Below are 23,785 nucleotides of genomic sequence, written 5' to 3'. Positions count from 1 at the left end.
CTTCCAGAAAGATTAATGCTCAGGTTCAAATATGGTCTGGTATAAAGTAGCTCTTTATACTCACTGGAGAAATGAGCTTCACAATTGCTTACTTTCTTCTTTGTGTTTAAGTAATTTGCATGTTAAAGTTATTTTGCACCAAGCCTGAAAATTATTTTTTTTTTCCTATTGGTAGAGTTGTAAAGAGAAAGTATAATAAAATTTTTTGGTCAGAGAGTTCTTTTATAATAGTACAGTTTTGAAGACAAAGTCTAAGTAAGGACTTTGGTTTTGAAGAACAAAATTTTTACAATTTCTGTCAATTCAACAAATTATTGAATCTTCCCCATGAATGACACAAGATAGACCCTACAGAGGTACAGATATAGCTAAACTATACCCACATCTTCAAAGGTGTGTTAGTCAGCTTTGTGTAGCTGTGACAAAAATCCCTAACTAGAATAATTTAGAGGAAGAAAATTTTAGTTGGGGATTATGGTTTCAGAGGTACAGTCCATGGTCAGCTGACACCATGGCTTTGGACCTGAGATGAGTCCGAACAGTATGACAGAAGTGTGTAGTGGAGAAAACTGCTCAGCTCAGGCAGCCAGGAAGTAGAGAGGGAGAATAAGCAGGGCATCAAGAACAAAACATAAACCCCAAAGGCCTACCCCCAGTGACCTACTTACTTCAGCCATACATTGATAATGCCTATAATTATCATCCAGTACTAAAGTCCTTTCAAAATATTGATATATCAAATGAATTAATCCTTTACAACTCTCAATAATCTAATCACAAGCTTTGGGGAGACATTTCATATATAAACCATAATGAAAGATTTTTTACACTAATAATAAGCAAATGAGAAAAGACTGATACGAAGAAGATAGTTACTGTGATAATAGAGAAACAATGTACTATGAGACTCAAAGAGGCAAGAAATCATTCTAATAAAGAAACCATGAAAAGTTACATGGAGTACTTAGTGTTTAAGCTGACTCTTGAGACTTTGGTAGTAGTTCACAAGAAACTAAAATAAAAATAAAAATAAATGTGGACTCATTTCCAAGATTTGATGAATGAGAAAACTGTTAACATAGAAGATAATTACCAAGCCTTTATTAGCCAGGTGCAATGCCCTAACTTTTTATCAACCCAAATTTACCAACTAGGTCAAATGGCAGATTTAGAAATGTTATCCTTAAATTAACTCATTAGGTATTTAATACTGGCCCACATTCAATTCCTGTGATATTTAGCATTGGACTTATTTATTAATGTTTAAGTTTCTTTTTCATTATGTTGTATATTGTAACCAGAAAATCAACTGGGTAAGTTGTTGTGCATATATTATATTCTCTTATAGAATCCTGCTAACAGGAATATACAGCTATTAAGTATTCTCCTTTTCAATTATATGGTTTTTATTTAAAGCAGAAATATTGTAGAAATCATTTGATCTCAGGATAGTATGCATGTTTTATTCCCTCATGCAAAAGTGGACATAAGAAAATAAATATAATAAATTATTTATATAGGTTGTATATAATTCAGTGAGTAATGATGGGAGCTAAGGATGAATATATAATCTATGTTCTTAAAATTTATTGTTTGCTTTTGTTTTGTTACCTAGGATACAAATTCTTGAGTATAAAAGTAGCTTTAAAATAAGGAAATTGAATATTTTGCATCAGATTAAGTCAGGCAATAAAAATTCTAGGAATTCAAGTTGCTCAATAAAGTCATGAAGGATTCTTTTTGTTCAGTCATTCTTAGCCTCCTGGCTTCCTTTAGGCATATACACTAAGCCCTCCAAAATTCCTGCTGAAATTTTCACATAGCACCTTCATTCATATAGCTGGATCTGAGACTGAGCAGCACTTTCAATTTGCTTTTCTTTTTGCAGAAAAGTAATCCTCTTCCAATGGCCTTACAGCATATTTTTAATTGCATATCAGTGATAAGAATTGTGTGCCATGTTTGTGACTTAACCAGTGGTGGATAAAAGGAATAGAACTCTTACAAAAAGTATGATTCTTAGTAAAGATTAAAGGAAGAAGTGGCTGTTGGGAAGTCAATCAACAATGGTGTCTGTAGGATTACAGTATGTCATTGGGCACTGTTAGTCATGGCATGTTAAATCCATCATGAAGTCAGGACCATATAACCCCTTCTAGCTATTGATGATGAAACTGAGGCCGAGGAAATCCAGTTCCATTAATCAAGAGCATGGCACTGTATAGAAATAGAACATGAATCTAGTTTACCAGATTCTACTTTGGCATTTTTTCTATTATTATTTTGTTTGCTTACTTGTAAAATTGTCAACTTTTCATTACTACAATGAAATATCTGAGATAATTAAATTGTAAATATAGAAGAGTTACTTTGCCTCATGTTTCTGGAAGTTCTAGTCTAAAATCAAGAGCCCCATTGCTTTTGACAAGAGTAGCACATTACAGCAGTAGTATGTGAAAGAATAAAATGGTTATCTCATGGTTTAGAAATAAAAGAGAAGGTGGAAGACACCAGTGTACCACTATCCCCTTCAAGGGTACAGCCCCAATGACCTAAGACTTCCCACTTATCCTCACCCCTTAAAGGTTCTAGTACTTTCCAATAGTGCCACGCTGGGCACCAAGATTTTAACATCACATGGATTTTGGAGGGATACTCAACTTTCAAATTATAACAGTTTACTTCCCTGTCTTTTGTTAATGCTGTAGAAAAATGCTATCTTTCGGGGAGAAACTACTAATATGATTGATGTTATAGAGGGTTGGACCTACATAGGAAAAGTTATGTTTTTAAAGGCAATTTCACATAAAAATATTTTTAAAAGAAATGTAACTCGACTTCATTCCCCTTTGTCCAATCCACTGAGGGGGGATGGGAATAGGAAAGGTAGTAGAATGAATCAGACATAACATTCCTATGTTCATATATGAATATACCTCCAGTGAAACTCCACATCATGTACAACCACAAGAAAGGGAAATTATACTCCATGTATGAATAATATGTCAAATACATTCTACTGTCATGTATAGCTAAAAAGAACAAATAAAAAAATTTGAAAAGAAACATAACATATCACTTACCCTTTTTAAAAGCCTAGGATTAAATTGCTTTAGGTAATTTTCAGTTAACTGTATCATAAAGATGAGAATATTCTTTCATTTGCTTTCTAAGTATAATGTCTTATGTTTTTCCATTAAGAGAAATATTTTTGATTTACCAAATTCCTGGATTTTCATATTTTTGAAGATGCACTTTTATATAATTTTTATATTTCTACTAATGTCATTTTGTATCATGGATACTAAAGTGGGTTCAAAAGATTTTACTGACCCCATATCTGAGCCCAGAGTGTTTTGCCTCTAGTTCTTCCTTTTTTTCCAACAAACACATTTCCCCTCACTCTAGATAGTCCTCTTTGGATCACATCTTACATCAGCTGGTTCAATACATAGGGTCCAACCAGGACATATTCTTCAGTTTGAAGTTTGCCTTCTTAGACTTCAAAGCTGAATGTGAGACTTATATTTTGTCTTTAATTTTGTTCTTAAGCCATTTCCTTTTGTCTGTTGTCTAATATTATCTTTATTGAGGGATGTGAGGTCGTAGAATACTGATGAGAAACTTGGGAAACTTGGTTTACTTCCAAGTTGTTCTCAAATCATACAGTGGGTCATCTTTCTACCCTGCTAAGGCAGGCAGGCTACTTCCTTTTTTTTTTCTATCAGTTTCCTCCCTAGGCACCTTCATTGGCAAACCTTACTAGTAATTGGAAAAACAAGAAAGAACAAATCCTTACTTCTTCCAAAGGACAAGAGTATATTAGAAAATGTGAACTACAGATGACCACAGGACCTATCATTATTTTCTGGAAACTGCTGCCAAAGTTCAGAATCAATTGCATAATACATTAGAGTCTGGCTCACACTATTTGCATTTCCAGACCAAGCCCAGATCATTTTCAGTTACTAACTTGACGGTGTGCCATTAAGTCATAGTAGATCTTCGTTTCCAACTCATGGAACTGCTGAGAGCCCCCTTTACATTGACAATGACAGAGCTGCTCATTTATTAGTGGTCTTTAAGGTCTTTGAATGCCTGCCTCTCATCAATCCCAATACCTCTTTCCTGTGAATAATCTTTCACTCTACATTCACCTTTTTCTAAGAGATCACATGCACTACATAAACTGATAGAGCCCTTCCTTCAACTGCACCTGATTATACTTTTTATCTTCAGACTTATGTTTTGGATATGTTTATTGCCCCAGCTATTATTCCTCTGTAATTTTGGATTTTATCTTAAATCAATTCTAAAAGCCATCACTAATTTATCTTGCTTATCAGTATAGTTACATTTTCTGCATTATACTTGTTCTGGTTAAGACACTTTCCCAACCACTCTATGCCTGTCTGCCTGAATTGTTGCTTCTTATCACATAAGTCCTTGTTCAAAAACCAAATCCTGCCAGGCATGGTGGCACATGCCTGTAATTGCAGTGACTCTGGAGGCTGAGATATGAGGACCATAAGTTTAAGGTCGGCATCTTTAATTTAGAAAGGCTCTAAGCAGCTTGGTGAGTCCCTGTGTCAAAATAAAAAATAAAAAGGGGTAGGGATATAGCTCAGTGTTAAAGCATCCCTGTGTTCAATCCTCAGTACCAAACAAATAGATCAACTCAAATCCCTTACCCTGTCATCCAGAATCTCCAGAACATAACTCGAATCTCTTTCTTTTCTTCCACTCCTTATCCCTTCTAACCTTATGCATGATCCAAATTGTCCTTTCCTGAACAAACACTACGTTTCTCTATATCCTTGCTCCATGGTGCTTTGCCTTTCTGATAGAATATACCTTCTCCCTCCTACCAGATACAAACTATTTAAAGTCCAAGAATTCTTTTTTCCTAATACTAGTTACTAAACCCAGGTGTGGTGAATGCTAGGCAAGTACTCTGCCATTGAATTATATCCCCAGCCCTTTTTTAAAACACTTTATTTTGAGACTGGGTCTTGCTAAGTTGCCCAGTCTGACCTTGAAATTGTGACCCTCTGCCTGAGCTTCTTGAGGAGCTGAAATTACAGGTGCCAATCATTGTTTATGACACATTTCATGTGCCATTTACTCCTATATACTTTTATTTGAGACTCTCTTGTCATCTTTTACTTCAGTAGTTTGTCTACTTGTCATTTTTCTTTTACTGTACTATATGATACTTTAAATCAAGAATGGCATCTTAGTCACTTCGGTCATTATTTCTAGGGTATGGTATTATTCTGAGCTCTGACCAGATTTTACAGCATCTTGGTGATATGAAGTCACTTTTCTGATTAGAATATGTGTAATTCATCTTTAACACTTAGGTCAAGCTCTTCTGAGTCAGAATAATATTCTGTTTTCTGTATCTATATTTCAGTGTCATTGTCCATCAAAAGCATGTGAAAATTTTTTAAATAATTCAATATTGGCATATTACACCTATTCTGTCTTTGTATTTTTTGTCAGTATATCCTCTAATTTATGTTTCTCTTCTTTGGAATTAGGCCACTGACATCTGTGATCCAAATCCAATCCTGATGCTCATGCTTTGTGTCTATATGTATGAAAGACTCCCTACATACCTTCCCAAGAAGGTGGTGCCATTTCATTGTACTCTCTATGACACTGTGATGAGACAGGTAAGGATATCTGGGGGCATGAGACATATGGAGTTAAACACTTAAGTGAGATTTTGGATGTTTCTTTCCCAAAATAAAATTTATTACAGTTAACTATTATTACCCATTCTCTAAATCTATTTATATTTCTTTATATCATCTTCATATTTCTTTATAGCACTTAATTGCTTTCATTTTTAAAATATTATTAATGTTGGGTTGCAGATTTTTTTTTTTAATTGTAAACAAATGGGATACATGTTGTTTCTTTTGGTCCCCAGCACCATAAAAAGGGAAAGGTAACACTAACACTAGCTAATACTTAAACATAAACATTAATTATGATATTAATATATTCAGTTTTTTTGTCACTATGACCAAAATACCTTATAACAACTTGGAGGAGAAAAAGGTTATTTGGATTTATGGTTTCAGAGGTTCAGTCCATAGCCAACTCTTGTTCAGGGCCTGAAGTAAGGTAGAACCTCATGGTGGAAGGGCATGGTGGTGGAAAGCTGCTCAGCTCATGGCACCAAGAAACAAAGAGAGAAAGGAATGGGCCATGGACTGATATAGTCCAAACCATGTACCCTGTGACCTACTTCCTCTAGCCATTCCACACTTGCCTACAGTTATCACCCAGTTGTCCATCTCTGACCATTCCTGCATTGCCTAACACATGAGCTTTTCAGGGGATACCTCATAGCCAAACCATAACAATGTTAAAAAGCAAATGAAAACACATTTAAATGAAAACATGATTTCTTTCCTCATTTATCTCTTTACTAGAAGTAATCTTCATACCTTAACATTATGCATTAAATACAAAGATGCAGCTTTTATTTTTCACTCATATCAGATAAGTTTTTGAGGAAACAAAAACAAAACAAAAATTGAATATAAATGCAATGTAAAACTTAAATTACAACAAGCTTTGATTTTGACTTTGATTTAAGAAAATCTGACTTGGAAATTGCTGAGAATCTTTGACATATTTTGCTCTTATGAATCAACCCTATAAATGGTAGTGACTAAGTCAGAGAACATCATTATTACCAACCCTATCAATCCTCCTGAATATAGATAAAACTCATGATATAGCTTCTCAAATTGAAAAACTATCTCTATACCTATGTGTCAGTAAGAGAAACATAGAATGATAGAACCAGTAAAAAAATATAGTGATCATTAAAATATATATATATAATATATACAGTGATTTTCTGAGACTTTTCAAAAGCACTTGAACTTTTCTTTTTGTGGAATAAATTTCACACTGAGATGGCTGGAATAGTCTTACCTCAGATGAGTTCTAATACCTTTGTTTCATATATCTAATATGACGAAAGGAGAATAAGTGACTTCCTTAAGATATAAGGAATAGCTATGGAAGTCCAGGACCATAAGTCAGTAATATTCCATAGTGAATCTACTATGATTTTCAACATTTTCCAAAAAGAAAATAGAAATGAGCTCTCTGGGACTTTAAAGTCATTTGTTCCATTAATGAATATTTGAAATACAGACATATATACATGCAAATAGTGTGCATAAGTATGTACATACATAAAAAATACTACATTAGAATGGTCTTGTCCTCATTAGAAATGATATCTTTAATTGTTAAGTAACATGAAATCCCAATATCCTTGGAGGTGGGGGGAATGGACAAATTCTCTAGCAACAACACTCTTGCTCTAGTAGTTACCAAAATTCTCATTGAGTAGGAAATTATGTAATTTAATCTTTCACCAAATCTCCACCATATTCCTTATGATTTACTATAACTACATATACTACCACTTTTTCATTTTTCAAATATCTGAGATCATAGCTCCAGGACTACTTAAGTTGTAGTCACCTTTTTCACTCTAATTTTCACAATCATCACTTTCACCAAGTTTTCTCTCTCTTCTAGGTCAGTAATTTTCATAGTATCCTTGCATCTTGGTAAAAAATTATTCATGAAAATTGTTGAAATGATAAGTCCAGAATTTATTTAGGACTATCCCAATAGGTATAGGGACTACTACAGTGCCAATTTGCAGTAGAAGAGAGATTGAACTCAACTCTAAATAAAAGAAGGTTAAGTTAGAATTTATAGCCAAGAAAGGAATGGAGAATTACTAAGAAGAAACATTAGGGTCAAAGAAAAATTCTGACTAATCCAGCCTAACAAGATTCTTGCTGCAGTGAGGCCAGGATGATCAGAGGACACCTACAGGGGAGATAGTGGAGGATGAAGAATTTGGTCCAATAGGAAGGATAATCAGATATTAAAAGAAGAGGATTCTGACTAAACTGACTTAGCAAAATCATATTAAAATTGAACTGTTGCCAGGCTTGGTGGCACATGTATATAATCCCAGCAATGAATGAAAATTAAGGAAGGAGGATCACAAGTTTGAAGTCAGCCTCAGTAACTTAATGAGACCCTGACTCAAAATAAAAAAATAAAAAGGACTGGGGATATAGCTTAATGGTAGTGTGCCCCTTTTTCAATAACCAGTGCTAGATAGAAAGATAAATAGGTAGGTAGATAGATAGACAGACAGACAGGTGATAGGTCTCTTGAGGATGTGCCCAAAGATGGGACCTAGTGAAACAGCTCAAAGGAGCCGAACGAGTTTCATCAAAGAGAAAATTTTTGTCAATTCCTTAATGTTTGTTTCTTTGTTCATTTATTTTTTGAATCCTCAACATATTCTACATAAACACTTTGTGGATTTATATTTTTCAAAAAATATTCTCACTAATAATAATCACTAATGATTGTCTGATACTTTGGTTCAGAAAGAAAGGGACAGCCAATACTAACGAAACTGTTGCTTTTCGACCAGGTCATGATCATTTCTAGACTGGAGCTATGTTTTTAAACTTATATCCTTATAATACTTTCTGAAATGAGCAGTCAGATTATCCTTTTTGTAAATTGGATTAGGCAAGATCTCTGTTTAAAATACTCCAATGATTTCCCTTTGTAATAACAGTTAAATATAAATTGTTAATTTTGGTCTTCAAGTCCTTGATGATCAACTGATTTTCCATCTCTCATTTCCTTTGTTGAAAGATCCTTACTGCCTACTTCAGATTAACCACATGGGTGGATAGATGGATGGATGAATGGATGGATAGATACATACATACATAGGTACATAGAGGTGCTATATTTAAACACAAAGTCTGCCTTACCCCAGTTAGTGTGCAATAAATATTTTTATCATTAGAATGTAAAACTTTCTGGTTAAAATAAGAGATGTTACAGTTATATAGTTTTTAAATTTATTATCTTATTCATACCCTTTCTACTTCTACATAGATTGTACTGAAAAATTCAAGCATGAAAACATTAGTGTATAATGCTACAATTGTTGGAAGAGATGCTGCTGACTTCTCTCTTGCCCAAGCAGGGAAGGTTGTGACAATTTCTCCAAAGTGAGTGTTTTTTTTTTAAATTTTACTTTATTGAACATAACAATTCCAGTCATTTAATATTTGTTGTAATTATAAAAAGATGACTTGGATTTTTTAAATTTATATATATATATAATAAAAGAATATCACCGATACATAAAATATTCATGTTTCTGAGATTCCTCACTGATTTTGTAAAAATAATTCTAATAATATAAGACAGCTGTTCTTATGCATGCATTTAATTTTATTTTGCATGTGTATGAGCCATAGAGATGAGATTATAAGTTGTTTATTTATGTATGCACTTCTGTTTCCTGTAGGAAGCTAGAAAGAAATACTAAAATTATATAAATATAGATATATAACCTTGTAGGCTATTTGATATTTATAATCATTTTATTTCAAAAACATATGTGGTCTTTATAGAAAATTTAGATAGTATGAAAGAACAAGGAACAAAATTCTACTTCAAAGAAGTTCCAATGTTGCCATTTTTCTCTATCCCCATGATTTTGAGTAACTCAGTCACTGTCGCAGTTCTGTGCCTGAGCCCTGTCCTCATGGCAGTTTTCTATGATAGCTTCATCTCTGTGGTGTTGCTATGCCTGGATCCTGTGCTCATGATCATCCAAAGCTGAAGTCTTGCTTCCGTGGCTTTACTGGACTGGTATCTTGGGGAGACTCTGACCCCACATCTCTGCTGTGCACACCTTAGTTGGGGCTCTCTATGGTAGTCCTATACCATGGAAGTTCTATATCTGAGTCCTAGGGCTCTCCAGGACACCATTAGAAATATAGGTAGAGGCATGCACTTTCTGTGGTACAGGTGGCTCCTGGAATCTGTGCCTGTGGAGATAATACCACATGAAGGCCTTCAAGATTTATGGCCTATTCCTTCCAGAGCAGCAACCACCATGTACCAGATAAGACCTTGGGTCACTGAAGAGCTACCGCAGAGTAGCATGACACTGGAATATGGAGAGCAGAGCCTAGAAACACTGCTGGGAAGCAAGCACTAAAGTCCCATGGAGATCCTTGTGTGCATCACCCCCAACCCCAAAATTGTTATGTCCTCCAGGACCTGACCATCTGGGCTTATGATGGGAGAGGTGGCACTGATGATCTCTGAAATTCCTTTGGAGTCAGTTTTCCCTTTATGTTAAAAATAGCATCTGGAGCTGGGGTTGTGGCTCAGTGGTGGAGAGCTTGCCTGGCATGTGTGAGGCACTGGGTTCGATTCTCAACCAAATATCCTATTTCATCACTCATAACTTCTGTCTTCCACAAACACTAGGTCACAAGCACATTAAGCCAAGTTCTTTGCAAATTTTTAACAAGGATCTCCTTTCTTCCATTGTTCGATAATGTATTCCTTATTTTCATCTGAGAACTCATCAAAATGCCCTTTTCTGTCTGTATTTCCTCCTGTATTCTGTCCATACTCTCTCAGATAATCTCTAAGAAGGTTCAAGCTTTCTCTCCAGCTTTCTTCTTCTGAGTCTTCACCCACAATCACCCTTTATAGTTTATGCAGAGCAGTGTAGGCTTTTTCTAGCGTGCACCTCAAAATTTTTATAGCCACACTTCAGTTCCAAAGCCATTTCCACAGTTTTAGATATTTGTTACAGAGACATCTCTACATCTTATTACCAATTTTCCATCTTAGTCCATTTGGGATGTTATGATGAAATCCTGTAAACTGGGTAGGTTACCATCAGAAATTCATTTTCACAGTTCTGAAGTCTGGGAAGTTGAGGGATGCCAGCAGATCAGTATCTGGCAAAGACCCAAGTTCTGCTCCATACATAGTCCCTTCTTCTTCCTGTGCCCTTATTATGGTAAAAGGGGCCACATATATGAGGGTATTAATTTCATTCACGAGGTCTCTGTCCTCCTGTTGTATCTACTTCCAAAATATCATTACAAAGGGGATTTAAGTTTTTGAGATAAGAATTCAGCCCATAGAAAACTGTATTTTGTTTCTCCAAGAATGGTTTGTGAAAAGCTAAACCTAACAGTCTCCCATAAACTTTTCATGAGTGCTTTCTTTTTCCCCCTTTTTCACTATTGCACTATTTATGATGCTTCTGGAGCTTTTAACACTTGAAAAGTATACATTAATTGAATATGTATATATGTATATTTACTCACACATGTAGTAATTTGTGCATGTAGCATTTTGATCATATTGTACACATACATATATCTTCTCATTTTCCCCTAATTTAAAATTTATTTTTCAAAATTTAACTTGCACATGCTTAACTATTTTAAACATGCAGAGTTTAAAATAAGCAAACTCCTGTCTCCTGAGATCCTGTCCCTGAGGCACTTACTTTTAATTCTTTCAGTTATGCATAATTTTAGTTTTTCAAATGGTCACCTCCATAAATGTAAGTAATTCATATATCTTTGTGACTATTTTTGTTAATTCCACCTCAGAAATAGTCCACTGACATTTTGATATTTGATGATCTAGCTCACTTATTTCCTTATATCACTTTTCCCCAAAATATCACTAATTTTATCTTTTATTCATTACTTTTCCTATAATAAAAATATATTTTATTCCTATTTCTTTTTTTCCCTTGATGCTGGGCATTGAACCCAGGGCTTCACACATGCTAATATTCTCTACCACTAAGGTACATTCATAGTCTCCTTATTTCTTATACTATTAATATATACACCATTATGTTAAGCTGAAAAAATTAGTAAATTCTAAAGAAGTGCATAAAATCTTTAAAGTACTTTTTCTTCCAATATAATACACTTTAGAGCACTTCACTTTTTTCTCTTATTTGAACTGATTATTTTTTGACCTACTGGAGCAATGTCAATTTTAAGCATTATTTGTCTTTGGATGGAAAATAACATAGTTTTCTTTATTAATTGACTCACTTCATCCTTATGAACTCACCTTTATGAAAACTTCTAAGAAAAAGTATAGATTGGTAAATTTCCCAAGATTTTTTGCTTTTGAACATGTCTTTATATTTCTTCTACACTTGATTTATATTTTGCTGAGGATATTATTCTAAATTGTAATTATTTTTCCTCATAACTCAAAATAAAGCTCCACTGCCCTGCAGCATTCATTATTTGTTATGAGAAATTCTACTATACATCTATTCCTCCCTACTCTGGAAGTTTTTTACCATCTTCCATCATAACCTGGTATTCTAGAATATATCAAGGGGGTGTCTTTTATTCACTGTGCTGGATAAACAGTGATGCTTTAATTGTGAAGTTGTTTTCATAAACCCTGGAATATTCTGTTATTACTTGATAACTTTCTTTCCTGAGATTTTGCAACCTTTATTTGTCTTACATTGAAACTGATAGTTGGATCCTCTATAGACCTACATTATCACTAGAACTTTTAATCTCATTGCTTTCTCCTCTTTTTACCAGCTAGCCTTCTTTTCCAATTTATTTTCATAAGTGTATATGTATATATTTATGTATACATACATATATACTTTTGTTATTATTTGCATATCCTTATTTTATAGTGTTCTGTTCTTAAATTAGGAGTACAGTATCTTCTTAAATATCTCCGACTTTTAAGTTCTTGTCTATTACCTGAATTACCTCTTATTTTCTCTGAGGTCATTTGCATTTTTTTACCTTGGTCTCAATTTTTCATGTTAAAGGATTTATTCTAATGTCTGATAAGACTTGGTTACCCATTCATATGTAATAACAGTGATACAAAAAGAAATCATGATTCTGTATGTGCTTGGGTTTGTCAATTGGTAGGCTTCATTTTAGGGTTAAAAAATATTCTGTTTTTATGCTCAATTGTTTGGCATTCTGTAATGGCACTGGAGAGATTGAGGTTGTCTGAACCCTATCATGCCCCTTATACAATGATGGCTTCCTCTAACTAGATGCCTTTTTAAATTCCTTTATTATAATTTTGATGAGATTTCTTTTAGGGAAAGAGATTATGAATCTGGGTTTCGAACACGATTGTGATTTAGAACTTCTCCCATGTCATTTAAAAATTAAATACTGGGTTTCAGTCCTGACATTTACAGGCTGTGTGATTCAGCCTCATTTGGAAAATGTGGATCAGAATATTTACCCACAGTGTTGTCAGTAGTAAACATAATTATGTAAGGAAAACACCCTGGCTCTATAACTGGAACTTATAGGAAGCAACCAGTAAATTTCTCCTCTTCCCCAATTTAAAGTACTGGTGACTCATAGTTGAAAATATATCAATGTTACAAGTGTTTAAAATCTAGTAGAATGTCAGATAAGCAAATATACAATGAAGGTGTGATTCAATAATTATTTTATTTGTGATATGTGTATAGATCTATAGGAAAAAAGGAGAACAAGGCAAATGAGTACTCATAGGGAAACCAAAGAATGGTTCCCAGAAGAGGCAATGCTTGATTCTGAATACATATGGAAAGCAATTATTCCTTTGTCAAACTGCATTTTATTTTATAGGCTTGAACATAGTTACATGGTAGTTTTTAAAGTATATTTTTAGCTAGACTAAATTTCATAGTGATTGATTTTTACAAATAAGACTCAGAAAATATTTTCTTCAACAAAAATGCACAGCTTTGTAATTATAAGAGATTATGTAATTATACCACATCTTGTCTTAGATTCTGTTGCAATCAAATAACAGCTCTTTCTGCCAACTGTGGATTGAAATTCCCAGAGATATAATTTATATACAAAAGATTAAGAGCTATACCATCATATAAACAAACATATTTATTTCTGCATATAATTTGATGACTAGGTGTAGCTATAACCACAGAGGGACTATAAATAAAAGTGAAAGTACAATTTTAGAAAACCATTCTGTTCTTTTTTTCCTTATTATTCTCATTGAGCCATATGCACACTGACATTGATGTGTTATATATTTATTTTCTATGTTTCCCAAAAGTCAGTTTGAAGTCACTTACAAGGTACATGTAATATTAAGGAGGTTTATTTTTCTTTTTAATGAGGAGAGACAATTAGAACAAAAAGAAAATAAACAATATGAAAATTAAGATGAAACCTACAATTACGACACACTGACTGGAGACCTGGAACCCTTACTTGAAGTTAACTACATGTTTGATTCTGATATCTCTAATAAATTCAAAAAGGAATCTTGATCATTTACATTCTTCTATATGACCAAAAAATTTTAAAAAGGATTACATATATTCAAGAGAAACTCAAATCTTCCTGGTCCAGAAACAAGCCATTTACCTCATGAAAAGGGTAAATGAGTTTGATTGGACTTAAGTATATGTCCATGAGATCTTTCATTATGTCCATGTTATTTAGATTATGCTAATTTTTGAACCAGTCTTTTGTCAATTTTTTGAATTGTTTCTCTTGTTTCAATTTCATTGATTTCAGCTCTAATTTTAATTATTTCCTGTCTCCTACTACTTTTGGTGTTTATCTGTTCTTTTTCTAGGACTTTGAGATGTAATATTAGGTCATTTAGTTGTTGACTTTTTATTCCTTTAATGTATGAGCTCAATGCAATGAACTTTCCTCTTAGTACTGCTTTCAGAGTGTTCATCATTGTTCTCATTTACCTCTAAGAAATTTTTAATTTCCTCCCTGATGTCTTCTGTTATCATTGCATCATTCAATAGCATATTATTTACTCTCCAGGTATTGAAGTAGTTTTTGTTTTTTATTTTGTCATTGATTTCTAATTGTATTCCCTTATGATCTGATAGAATACAAGGTAGTATCTCTATTTTTTTAATTTACTAATGGCTGCTTTGTGGCATAGCATATGGTCTATTTTGGAGGAGGTCCATGAACTGCTAAGAAGAAAGGGTATTTGCTCAATGACAGATGAAATACTCTATATATGTCCATTTAGTCTAAATCATTGATTGTATTATTTAATTATATAGTTTCTTAGTTCAGTTTTTGTTTGGAAGATCTCCAGTAGTGAGAACAGTGTGTATAAAGTCACCCAGTATTATTTTGTTGTGGTCTATTTTTCCCTGGAATTGAGAAGGATTTGTTTGATGTTCATGGGTGTGCCATTGTTTGGGGCATAAATATTTACAATCCTTATGTCTCGCTGGTTTATGGTTCCCTTCAGCAGTAGGAAATGTTCTTCTTTATTCTTCTGACTAACTTAGGTTTGAATTTCACTTTATCTGGTATGAGGATGGAGACCCCTGCTTTTTTACTGAGTCCATGTGCATGGTATGTTTTTCCCCATCCTTTCACCTTTAGTCTGTGAGTATCTTTTTCTATGAGATGAGTCTCTTGACAGCAGCATATTGTTGGGTCTTTCTTTTGAATTCAATCTACCAGTCTATGTCTTTTGATTAATGAGTTTAGGCCATTAACATTCAGGGTTATTACTGAGATGTGATTTGTATTCCTGGTCATTTTGGCATATTTTTGGTTTTTAGCTTGACTTGGTTTCTCCTTTGGTTGGCTTTTCCTTTAGGGTAGTTCCTCCCTTTGCTGACTTGCATTGTTGTTTTGCACTTCCTCCTCATGAAATTTTTTGCTGAGAATGTTCTATAATGCAGGCATTCTTTTTGTAAATTCTTTTAACTTTTGTTTATCATGGACAGATTTTATTTCATCATCAAATCTGAAGGTTAGTTTTGCTGGGTATAAGATTCTTGATTGGCATCTATGTTCTTTCAGAGCTTGATATATATTGTTCCAGGCCCTTCTAGGTTTTAGAGTCTGGGCTGAGAAATCTGCTGATATCTGTATTGGTTTCCCCTTATATGTAATCTGATGCTTTTCTCTCCCAGCCTTTAAAATCCTATCTGTATTTTGTATGTGAGACATTTTCATTATATTGTGCCTTGGTGTGGATCTGTTGTAATTTTGTTCATTTGGTGTTCTGTAAGCCTCTTGTATTTGATTTTTCCATTTATTTCTTCAGGTTTGGGAAATTTTCTGATATTATTTTGTTGAACAGGTTGTTCATTCCTTTGGTTTGTATCTCTGCACCTTCCTCAATTTCAATAATTCTTAAATTTGGTCTTTTCATGATATCCCATAATTCTTGGGGGTTCTGTTCATGATTTCTTACCATCTTCTCAGTTTGGTCAACTTTATTTTCAAAATTAAGTATTTTGTCTTCATTTTCTGAGATTCTGTCTCAGACAGAATCTCTCTGAGATTCTAATAGATCTATTCTGTTGGTGATGCTTTCTATTGAGTTTTTTATTTGGTTTATTGTTTCTTTCCTTTCAAGGATTTCTGTTTGTTTGGTTTTTTTTCAGAATCTCTCTCTTTATTGAAATACTCTTTTACTTCCTGCATTTTCTCTTTTAACTGTTTATTGGAGTGATCATGCATTGCCTGCATTTGCTCTCTTATCTCATCCTTTGCTTCAGAGATCATTTTAATCATGTACATTCTAAACTCCTTTTCTGTCATTTCTACTTCCATGCTGTCATTGGATTCTATCAAAATAACATCTTGGTTTGTTGGGAACACTTTCTTCCCATGTTTTTTCATATTGTTCCTGTATCTTCCCCTTTAGCAATGAAGATCTGAGGTATTGCAGCTTCCCCCATGCCCCCATAGGCTTATTGTGACCCTGAAGGTTTCCAGTACCTGCCCTTTGAGAGGGAGATCAATATTAGCAGCACCCAAATCAAACAATATGCAGCCCTCAACCAGGTAGCCCCTATAAAGACGTTAGCAGTACTGTAATAAACAGGATGAATTTGATTATTATCTAAAATATAACCAATAGGCTTGCAGTGAGCTCTACAATTTCTAATGGTGGACAAAGAGTATAGTGAGGAGATAAGAAGTGAGTATATAGAGGTACTAGATCAAGGGAAGAGTGAGAGTGGGATCAAAAGAAGTTGGTCTTTAGCATAAGAAAAGGTAGAAAGAGACTCCAAGGAAACGGGTAAATAAAAGGAAAATAGAATGAGAAAAAAAGAAGAAGTATAAAATTAAAAATTAAAACAAAAATCTATGGTACACAGTCATCCACCACTCAAACCCTCAGTCCTTAGTATCCCAATGCAAGGGAGGCACCTGTCAACGGACCTCCAGTCTCCTGCAGGCATCTCAGGGCGGTAGCCACCCTACCCAAAGATGGTGGCCACATCCTCAGGGATAATTCAAGATGTCTGCATCAGTCTCCAAACATGCTGGGAGTCACAGTGTGGGGCACTGAATCTGACCAGAGTGCAGCTGGTAGGCTCCAGAAGTGGTGGATATGGGCAGTCCAGGTGAACCTCCTTTTTAAAAAATAAACTTCTATGAGGATCCAATCCATTACCAGGTCCTATTGAGTTTACCAATTTTATTTTAAAATTAGTATCTTTTCTTCTTCTACATATCTTCCACCCTAAATTAATATAACACCATTTTAGTCCTTGACAACTATGACATACTCCTAAATGGCTTCTCTGCAACCCATTCAGTATATTTGAATGGCAAATATTTTAATGTAAATTTATTCATGATACTCTTTGCTTAAAATAGACCTAATATATCAACAGATCCAAGGAATACTTTCATTTTTTTGTAATTCTGAGTATTGGAACCCAGGGCCTCTTGAGTGCTAGGCAAATACTCTACCACTGAGCTACATCCCTAGCCCATTTAAATTTTTTTTTTTTGTGGTAGTGCTGGGGATTGAACCCAGGGCCTTGTGCATGTGAGGCAAGCACTCTATCAATTGAGCTATATCCCCAACCCTAAAAAAATTTTTTTGAGGAAGGGTCTCATTAAATTCTTCAAAGCTATCCTTGATCATTCTGCCTTAGCTTCCCTTAGCTTCATGGCTTGCTCTTGTCTACAACTTTTATCACTATTCTCCTTGCTCCTTATGCTTTAGCACTACTGGTCTTTGATTAGTTCCTCAAATACATTATAATTCTGCCTTCTTTCCTCCATTCTTCAGTATAGCTAATTCAATCTCATTGTTCTTATCCCACCTTACATATCTCCTCTTCTGATGCTGCAGACTGTATCTCACTCCCCACAGCATGCTGTCATTGCACTTTGTGGCACATATGCAATTTGTAACTTTCAAATTTATTTTGTGATATGGCAACATCAGCCATGTACTCTAGAATGTATGATCCAGGAAATCAGGAATAGTATGTTTTTTTCCTAAATACTCTATCCAATAAAACCTAAAACAATGCCTGGAACATTATAAAGTATCTATGGTTATCAACCAAGTGAATCAATTATTGAACTTTATCTAATGATAATTTTTAGAGTATCTAGAAAATTCCTAAGTCACTCACAGGAATCCTAACATGAAATTTGAGCCTGCACACACCCAGAAAAAGATTTCAACATTAGATGTTCTTTGTCCTCAATTAAATTCAAGCCCATGAGCCTTTTATAATAGTCCTTTTGCACAAAAGTAAGGAGATTGGTGAGTATGCATATCTGAATAAAAATCCCCCTTACTGCTGCTAGATGTGAGTTGTAATTCTCCCTACAAAATAAATTGTTAAACATTTCTATTTATTTTGAAAGTTCCTCTTTCACAAAAAAACATACTCTTTGCTGCTTCCCAATCTCACCTATTCAATAGCAATTGCATAAAGGTTCTAGAGAAGTTAGTACGAGGTTTGACACTAAAGGGATCTATTCTCCACTCCATTCTACAATAAATATACCATAAGAGAGTATAATAGGTGGTAGTTTGTAAAAGGAATGAATGTCATATGATGTATAATTCTAACCATGCTAAAAGCCTCAGTAAAATCAATGGTAAAATGTCCCCAAGATTTATCACCCACAGCTGTGCCAAGGTGAAGCCAGCCCAAAAGACTGAGCCAATACAGCAACAGTGAGCTCATTCTTGATTGAGGGAGTTCATTGTTTACATATACAGTGAATGCAAGAATATTCAAAGGTGCCCTATCTTTCATGTCCCCTGTGTAGAGTAACACCAAGACAAAAGTAGCCCAATGACTACATCATGGATGATAGGGCCCCCTGTTGCTGAGAACCCAATTTCATGGTGCCTCTAAGCAGTTTCATAGCCTGTAACTTTACTGTAAAGGGAGTGATGTAGCAAGACCCAACATCTCATCAGAATCCAGGAGGCAAGGAGAATCTGACTGGTGACAGTTTCTTTGGGAAGTTAGGAGGCTGTTGAGAAATGTTCTAACAACATCTCTCATGAGCCTCCACACTGTTATGTTGTAGCAAGTTCATGAGGCTTTCTCCCAAGTCTTCTGTCAGCTGCAGTTAGGCCACAGGTATGTGTCCAATGTGGAGTCATGCAAGTTTGTTAGAGCGCCCTGGTATAATAATTTTCCTACAAAATGATAAATGGAATCTTCTCTAAATCCATAGGATCTTTGCATTATGCCATATTTTATCCTATAAAGGTAAAGATTATGGGGAATTGGTATATTTTGTTTATTCTTTCTCTAAATTGAATATTTCTCTCACACAACAAGGATATTACTATTTATCTACCATCATGTCAATTTGAACTTCAAATTTTATTTTCAACCATGGTTTTAGGTATTTTTATAAATTGGTATTTTTTTCTCCATGTGACCAAAACCAAATGACATGACTATAAATTTGCCTAAATACTAGCAAACAATATACTATGAATTTTGTACAAAAATGCATATATGATTTTCTGTGGCTCACTGTTAGAAAATCCAGTATTTGGCATATTCTATATACATTTGGGAGGTAAATTTAGATTTTAGAGACTGAATCAAGACTTCAACAGTCTTTATATTTTTTGTAAAAGTAAATACAGTTCAGAGTCGAGGGGTGTAGGCACATGTTCTACACTGAATATAATACTTGTCTTTTTCAATAAATTATTTTCTCTTTTATCTTTTATTAAATAGAAACCAAGTTAATATCACTCTGAAATTTACCAGTCGTTTCCTCCATCCTGCTGAAGCTTCACTGCTCTTAATTTCTAAACCCATGTGTGGAATAGGAGGTATTACAATGACTTTTGCTCTAAAAGGTGAAGTCCTTGATTTTAAAGCACTTGTAAGTAAATTTTACTTATTTTTTATATCTTTGCTTTTATTATTCAACCCCAGCATGTCATGGCCATTGGGTGTTCTTCCATGTTTTATTTCTATGTAGCTCTTGACTCTTGAGATAATCCTTTAGCTCTGAAGACTTGCGATTTAAGTTGAAACAGTCTGGGCGTGTGTTTATGTTTTTGTTTGGACTAAGGGTTGAAAGTTTATGCATCAAAAAAGAATTTTTCTTTTGTCTGAGAGGAATGCTATCAATTTATCTGGAGTGTCTTGTGGAACAAATTCATTATAAAAATTAATGCTAATGCTGGCATTTATTGAAAGGTGATGATGTTCTTAACAGAGTTCAAAGTGTTTATATCTCAAAGGATGGGGGAGAATGGTTTTTTAAATCTTTATAATATGGCTGGGACATTGTTATGATTGCCTTTTATAGTCATTATCTTCTCTAAACATTATTTTCTACCATGGATATATGGTAAAGAACAAGCAAATTTATTATTGCCAGACTGCCATAAGGATTATAAAGAATTTAGGGCATACAAAATAAGATTGAGAAAAAAACACTTACTCTAGGAGGCTCAATTAGTGGCAAGTTGTGTGTGGAGAAGAAGAAGATGCTCACATGGACAGACAGACTCATTAGACAGGGATGCCCAGAACAGGAAGTAAGAATTTGTCACCAAGATATATGTTCTTGCCTTCTGATTTCCTTTTAAATAATGAATGCTTAACAATTCCCAACTTTCTCATGTAAATTCTCTGAAACCAACATAATGCTTTGCCATATATAGTTAAAAGATGTGGCTAGTTTTAGCCTGTCATTAATGTGACCCCAGGGGAGAAAAACTGACACTTGAAGGTCATGAAACTCTGGTTATTTCCCCATATGTTCAATTACAGTCTTAGAGAAGTAAAAAGTAAATTACAAAATAATGGAGAAATAAAATAGATCAAGAACATAATCTGCTTAAAAATGTGAAATTTCCAGAAAATTCTACTCCATGGAATTCCCTTGGATAATTTGAAGTTTTTATTTTGTATCTGTGCTTTTATTACAATATGAATGTCAGTGTAGCCAACACATTTTAAATGCTGATGTGGCACAGTCTTATACACAGATATTTATACACACATGCACACACACAGCACCCCCGTGTCTCTGTCTCTAATATATATATATATATATATATATATATGACTAATTATTTGAAAATAGAAACCATGTCCAGTCATTAACAAGCTAATTTTAAAGAGATCATTTTGAGAAACACAGTTTTGACAAATGGTTTAATTATTAGCATAGTACTATGAATCAATGTTGAGATTAAGTACATTTTTATCCTTTCCTACCCAGATTTTAGCACTGTAATATTTATGGGATAAGGAGAATTAGATAAATTATGGTCAGTGTAATATTTAAATGGACAATTTGTAGAATTTTAAGTTTACATTGTATATAATTAAGGATATTCTTTTTTGTTATTATCACATAGTATCATTTCTTTCTTTCTTTCTTTTTTAATTTAGGAAATTGTGAAATGCAAAACTCCATGTTATCAATGGAAGGAAGTTACTATAAATGTGAAAAACCCCTTCCCAACTGCTGGAGACTTTAGGTAAGTTATTGGTTAATGTAAGTTTATTGCAATTAGCTATTTTCACTCTTAAAAGAACTATGTAGTTTCTTTACCTCTTCAACATGAACTATTTTGAGGAGAAATTAAATGTGTTTACATTCCTGTAAACTTATAAGCATCATCAGATAAAATAGAACAAATAATGAAAGTAAATAATTTTTTTCTTGAACTAGTACTTGATCATATCAAATTTAAAAATTTTGCCTATAAGCATTCTGTTTATTTAGATTTGGTGTTCTTTCAATTTTTAAAAAAATTTTTGAATTGATAGACTTTTTAAATTCATTTTTATTGAATTAAATTTTAATTTTTTATTCATTTTATTGAATTGATCGATTTTATAATCGATCAATCTTTAAGTTTGTTAATTACTTTTTTCTGCCAGGTCAAATCTACTGTTGAGCTTACCAGTGAATTTACCATATCAATTATTGTGGTTTCTAACTCCAGAATTTCTATTTGGTGCTTTTTCATAGTGTCAGTCTTTATTGGTATTTTCTCTTTGGTGCTATGTTGTAATCACATCTTCCTTTACTTCTTTTATCATAGTTTCCTTTAGTCCTTTGAAGATATTTATAATGACTATTTTAAATTTGTTTTCCGTTAAATATGATATCTTTCTCATTCTAACAGCAGTTTCTGTTCCCTGCTTCTTTTTCTGTTTCTTTACATATTTCATATATTTTATGAAGAAATCTGGGCATTTTAGAAAATACATTGTATCAAATTTGGGTACTGAATCTATCTCCCCAAGGCTTGTTAATATTTATTCTTCTAAATTTTTACTGACTGGCTAGGTTATTTTAGTGATGCATATCTCTTCTTGCCCAAACTATTAAACTTCATGAATTCGAATGCCCAAGGGGAACATAAATTGCTCCTCAGACTAATCCAATCAAATTCATGCTCTTTTGAATTGATAGTTCTCTTAGTCAATGTTTGAGTTTATCAGAACTCCAAGAGGGCTCCTCCTGCCTATCTCTTTCCATACTTTTCTCCTACAGGCCTACAATTAAGCTGTTATTTTTATTGAGTCTATCTTATCCCCAATGCCTTTCACCATAACCCACACTGTCTTAAAAGCATGCTTTGGCTTGAACTTCTACTTACTTTCTTGAAAATGAAATTAGCTCCTTGGGGAAAAGATTAGGAATTATCTGCTTTAAAACTTGCTTCTCTCCTGAGGTAAAATATCTGATCCTAGCATAGAACGAGCACTTTACAAGCTGAGGTAAGGGCAATTGTGGGGTTCTTATTATTATGAGCAGTGCCACATCTGTTGTAAAGCCTCAGTTCCATGAATGGAAGCTCAGTGTAAGATGGGAGACCCTTATCTTCACACAGCTGCACTTGCCCAGATTCTGGTTTCAGCAATACATAATGGGAGAAATATAAGAAATTTTGAAGTTTTACCCCTGCCAGAAAGATAGAAGACTGGGGAGGAGGAAGCCCTGTGTTCTTAGTATTAGTGGTCTTACCAAACTGTGAGGGAGGGAGAAGGTTTTCTTGATTCAAATACCAGAGACTACAGGTTTAGATTTTCTTACTGAATTTTAGTAGATGTTGTTGAATAGTCTTTTCTCCCTTAGTTGTATGCCCTTGAAACCATTTCCAGAGAGCTTGAACAGTTGTTCTTTGTAGTTATCACCCACTGCTCTGGGTATGGGTTCATGGAGTTCTCTATTGTTTTACTATTTCATGATATGCTTTTTTTTTTTATCCTTTTTAAGCTCAATCTGTTTGTGTCTTTGAATCCAGTCTTTGTCTATTTTCTTTTATCTGTTTTGTCAATTTCTGCCTTTTGATTAAGTGTTTTATCCATTTATATTTAATAGAATCTCTGATATAGTAGAATTTGTCTGCCACTTTTATATTTATTTTCTTTATGTCTTATATTTTTGTTTACCTATTTCTCCATTATTACCTGATTTTGTTTAAAAAAATTAAGTGTGCCAATTTTATTCCATTTGTTTCTTTTACTTTGTTTTTCAAGTTATTTTCTTAGTACTTATTCTGAATGTTATAATTAACATCCTAAGTTAAAACAATCTAAAACAAATTAATACCAATTAAATTTCAATATAATTCAAAAATT

At 33.8% G+C, this 23,785-nt stretch overlaps 1 protein-coding gene and 1 long non-coding RNA gene across 2 annotated transcripts in view; one reads left to right on the top strand and one right to left on the bottom strand.

The window, feature by feature from the left end:
* The window catches only part of LOC306650734, a 1,184,502-nt gene that overhangs the window by 740,109 nt on the left and 420,608 nt on the right, over positions 1–23,785 (bottom strand). The window lies entirely within an intron of this gene.
* The window catches only part of CFAP47 (cilia and flagella associated protein 47), a 400,269-nt gene that overhangs the window by 177,936 nt on the left and 198,548 nt on the right, over positions 1–23,785 (top strand). The window contains 4 exon segments of the mRNA XM_079122986.1: positions 5,544–5,678; positions 8,977–9,092; positions 19,904–20,054; positions 21,581–21,669. Coding sequence (XP_078979112.1) covers positions 5,544–5,678; positions 8,977–9,092; positions 19,904–20,054; positions 21,581–21,669 — 491 coding nt within the window.

Source organism: Sciurus vulgaris (genome assembly GCF_902686455.1).
Source record: "Sciurus vulgaris genome assembly, chromosome: X".
Lineage (NCBI taxonomy): Eukaryota > Metazoa > Chordata > Mammalia > Rodentia > Sciuridae > Sciurus > Sciurus vulgaris.
This window is presented reverse-complemented; position numbering and strand designations above follow the sequence as displayed.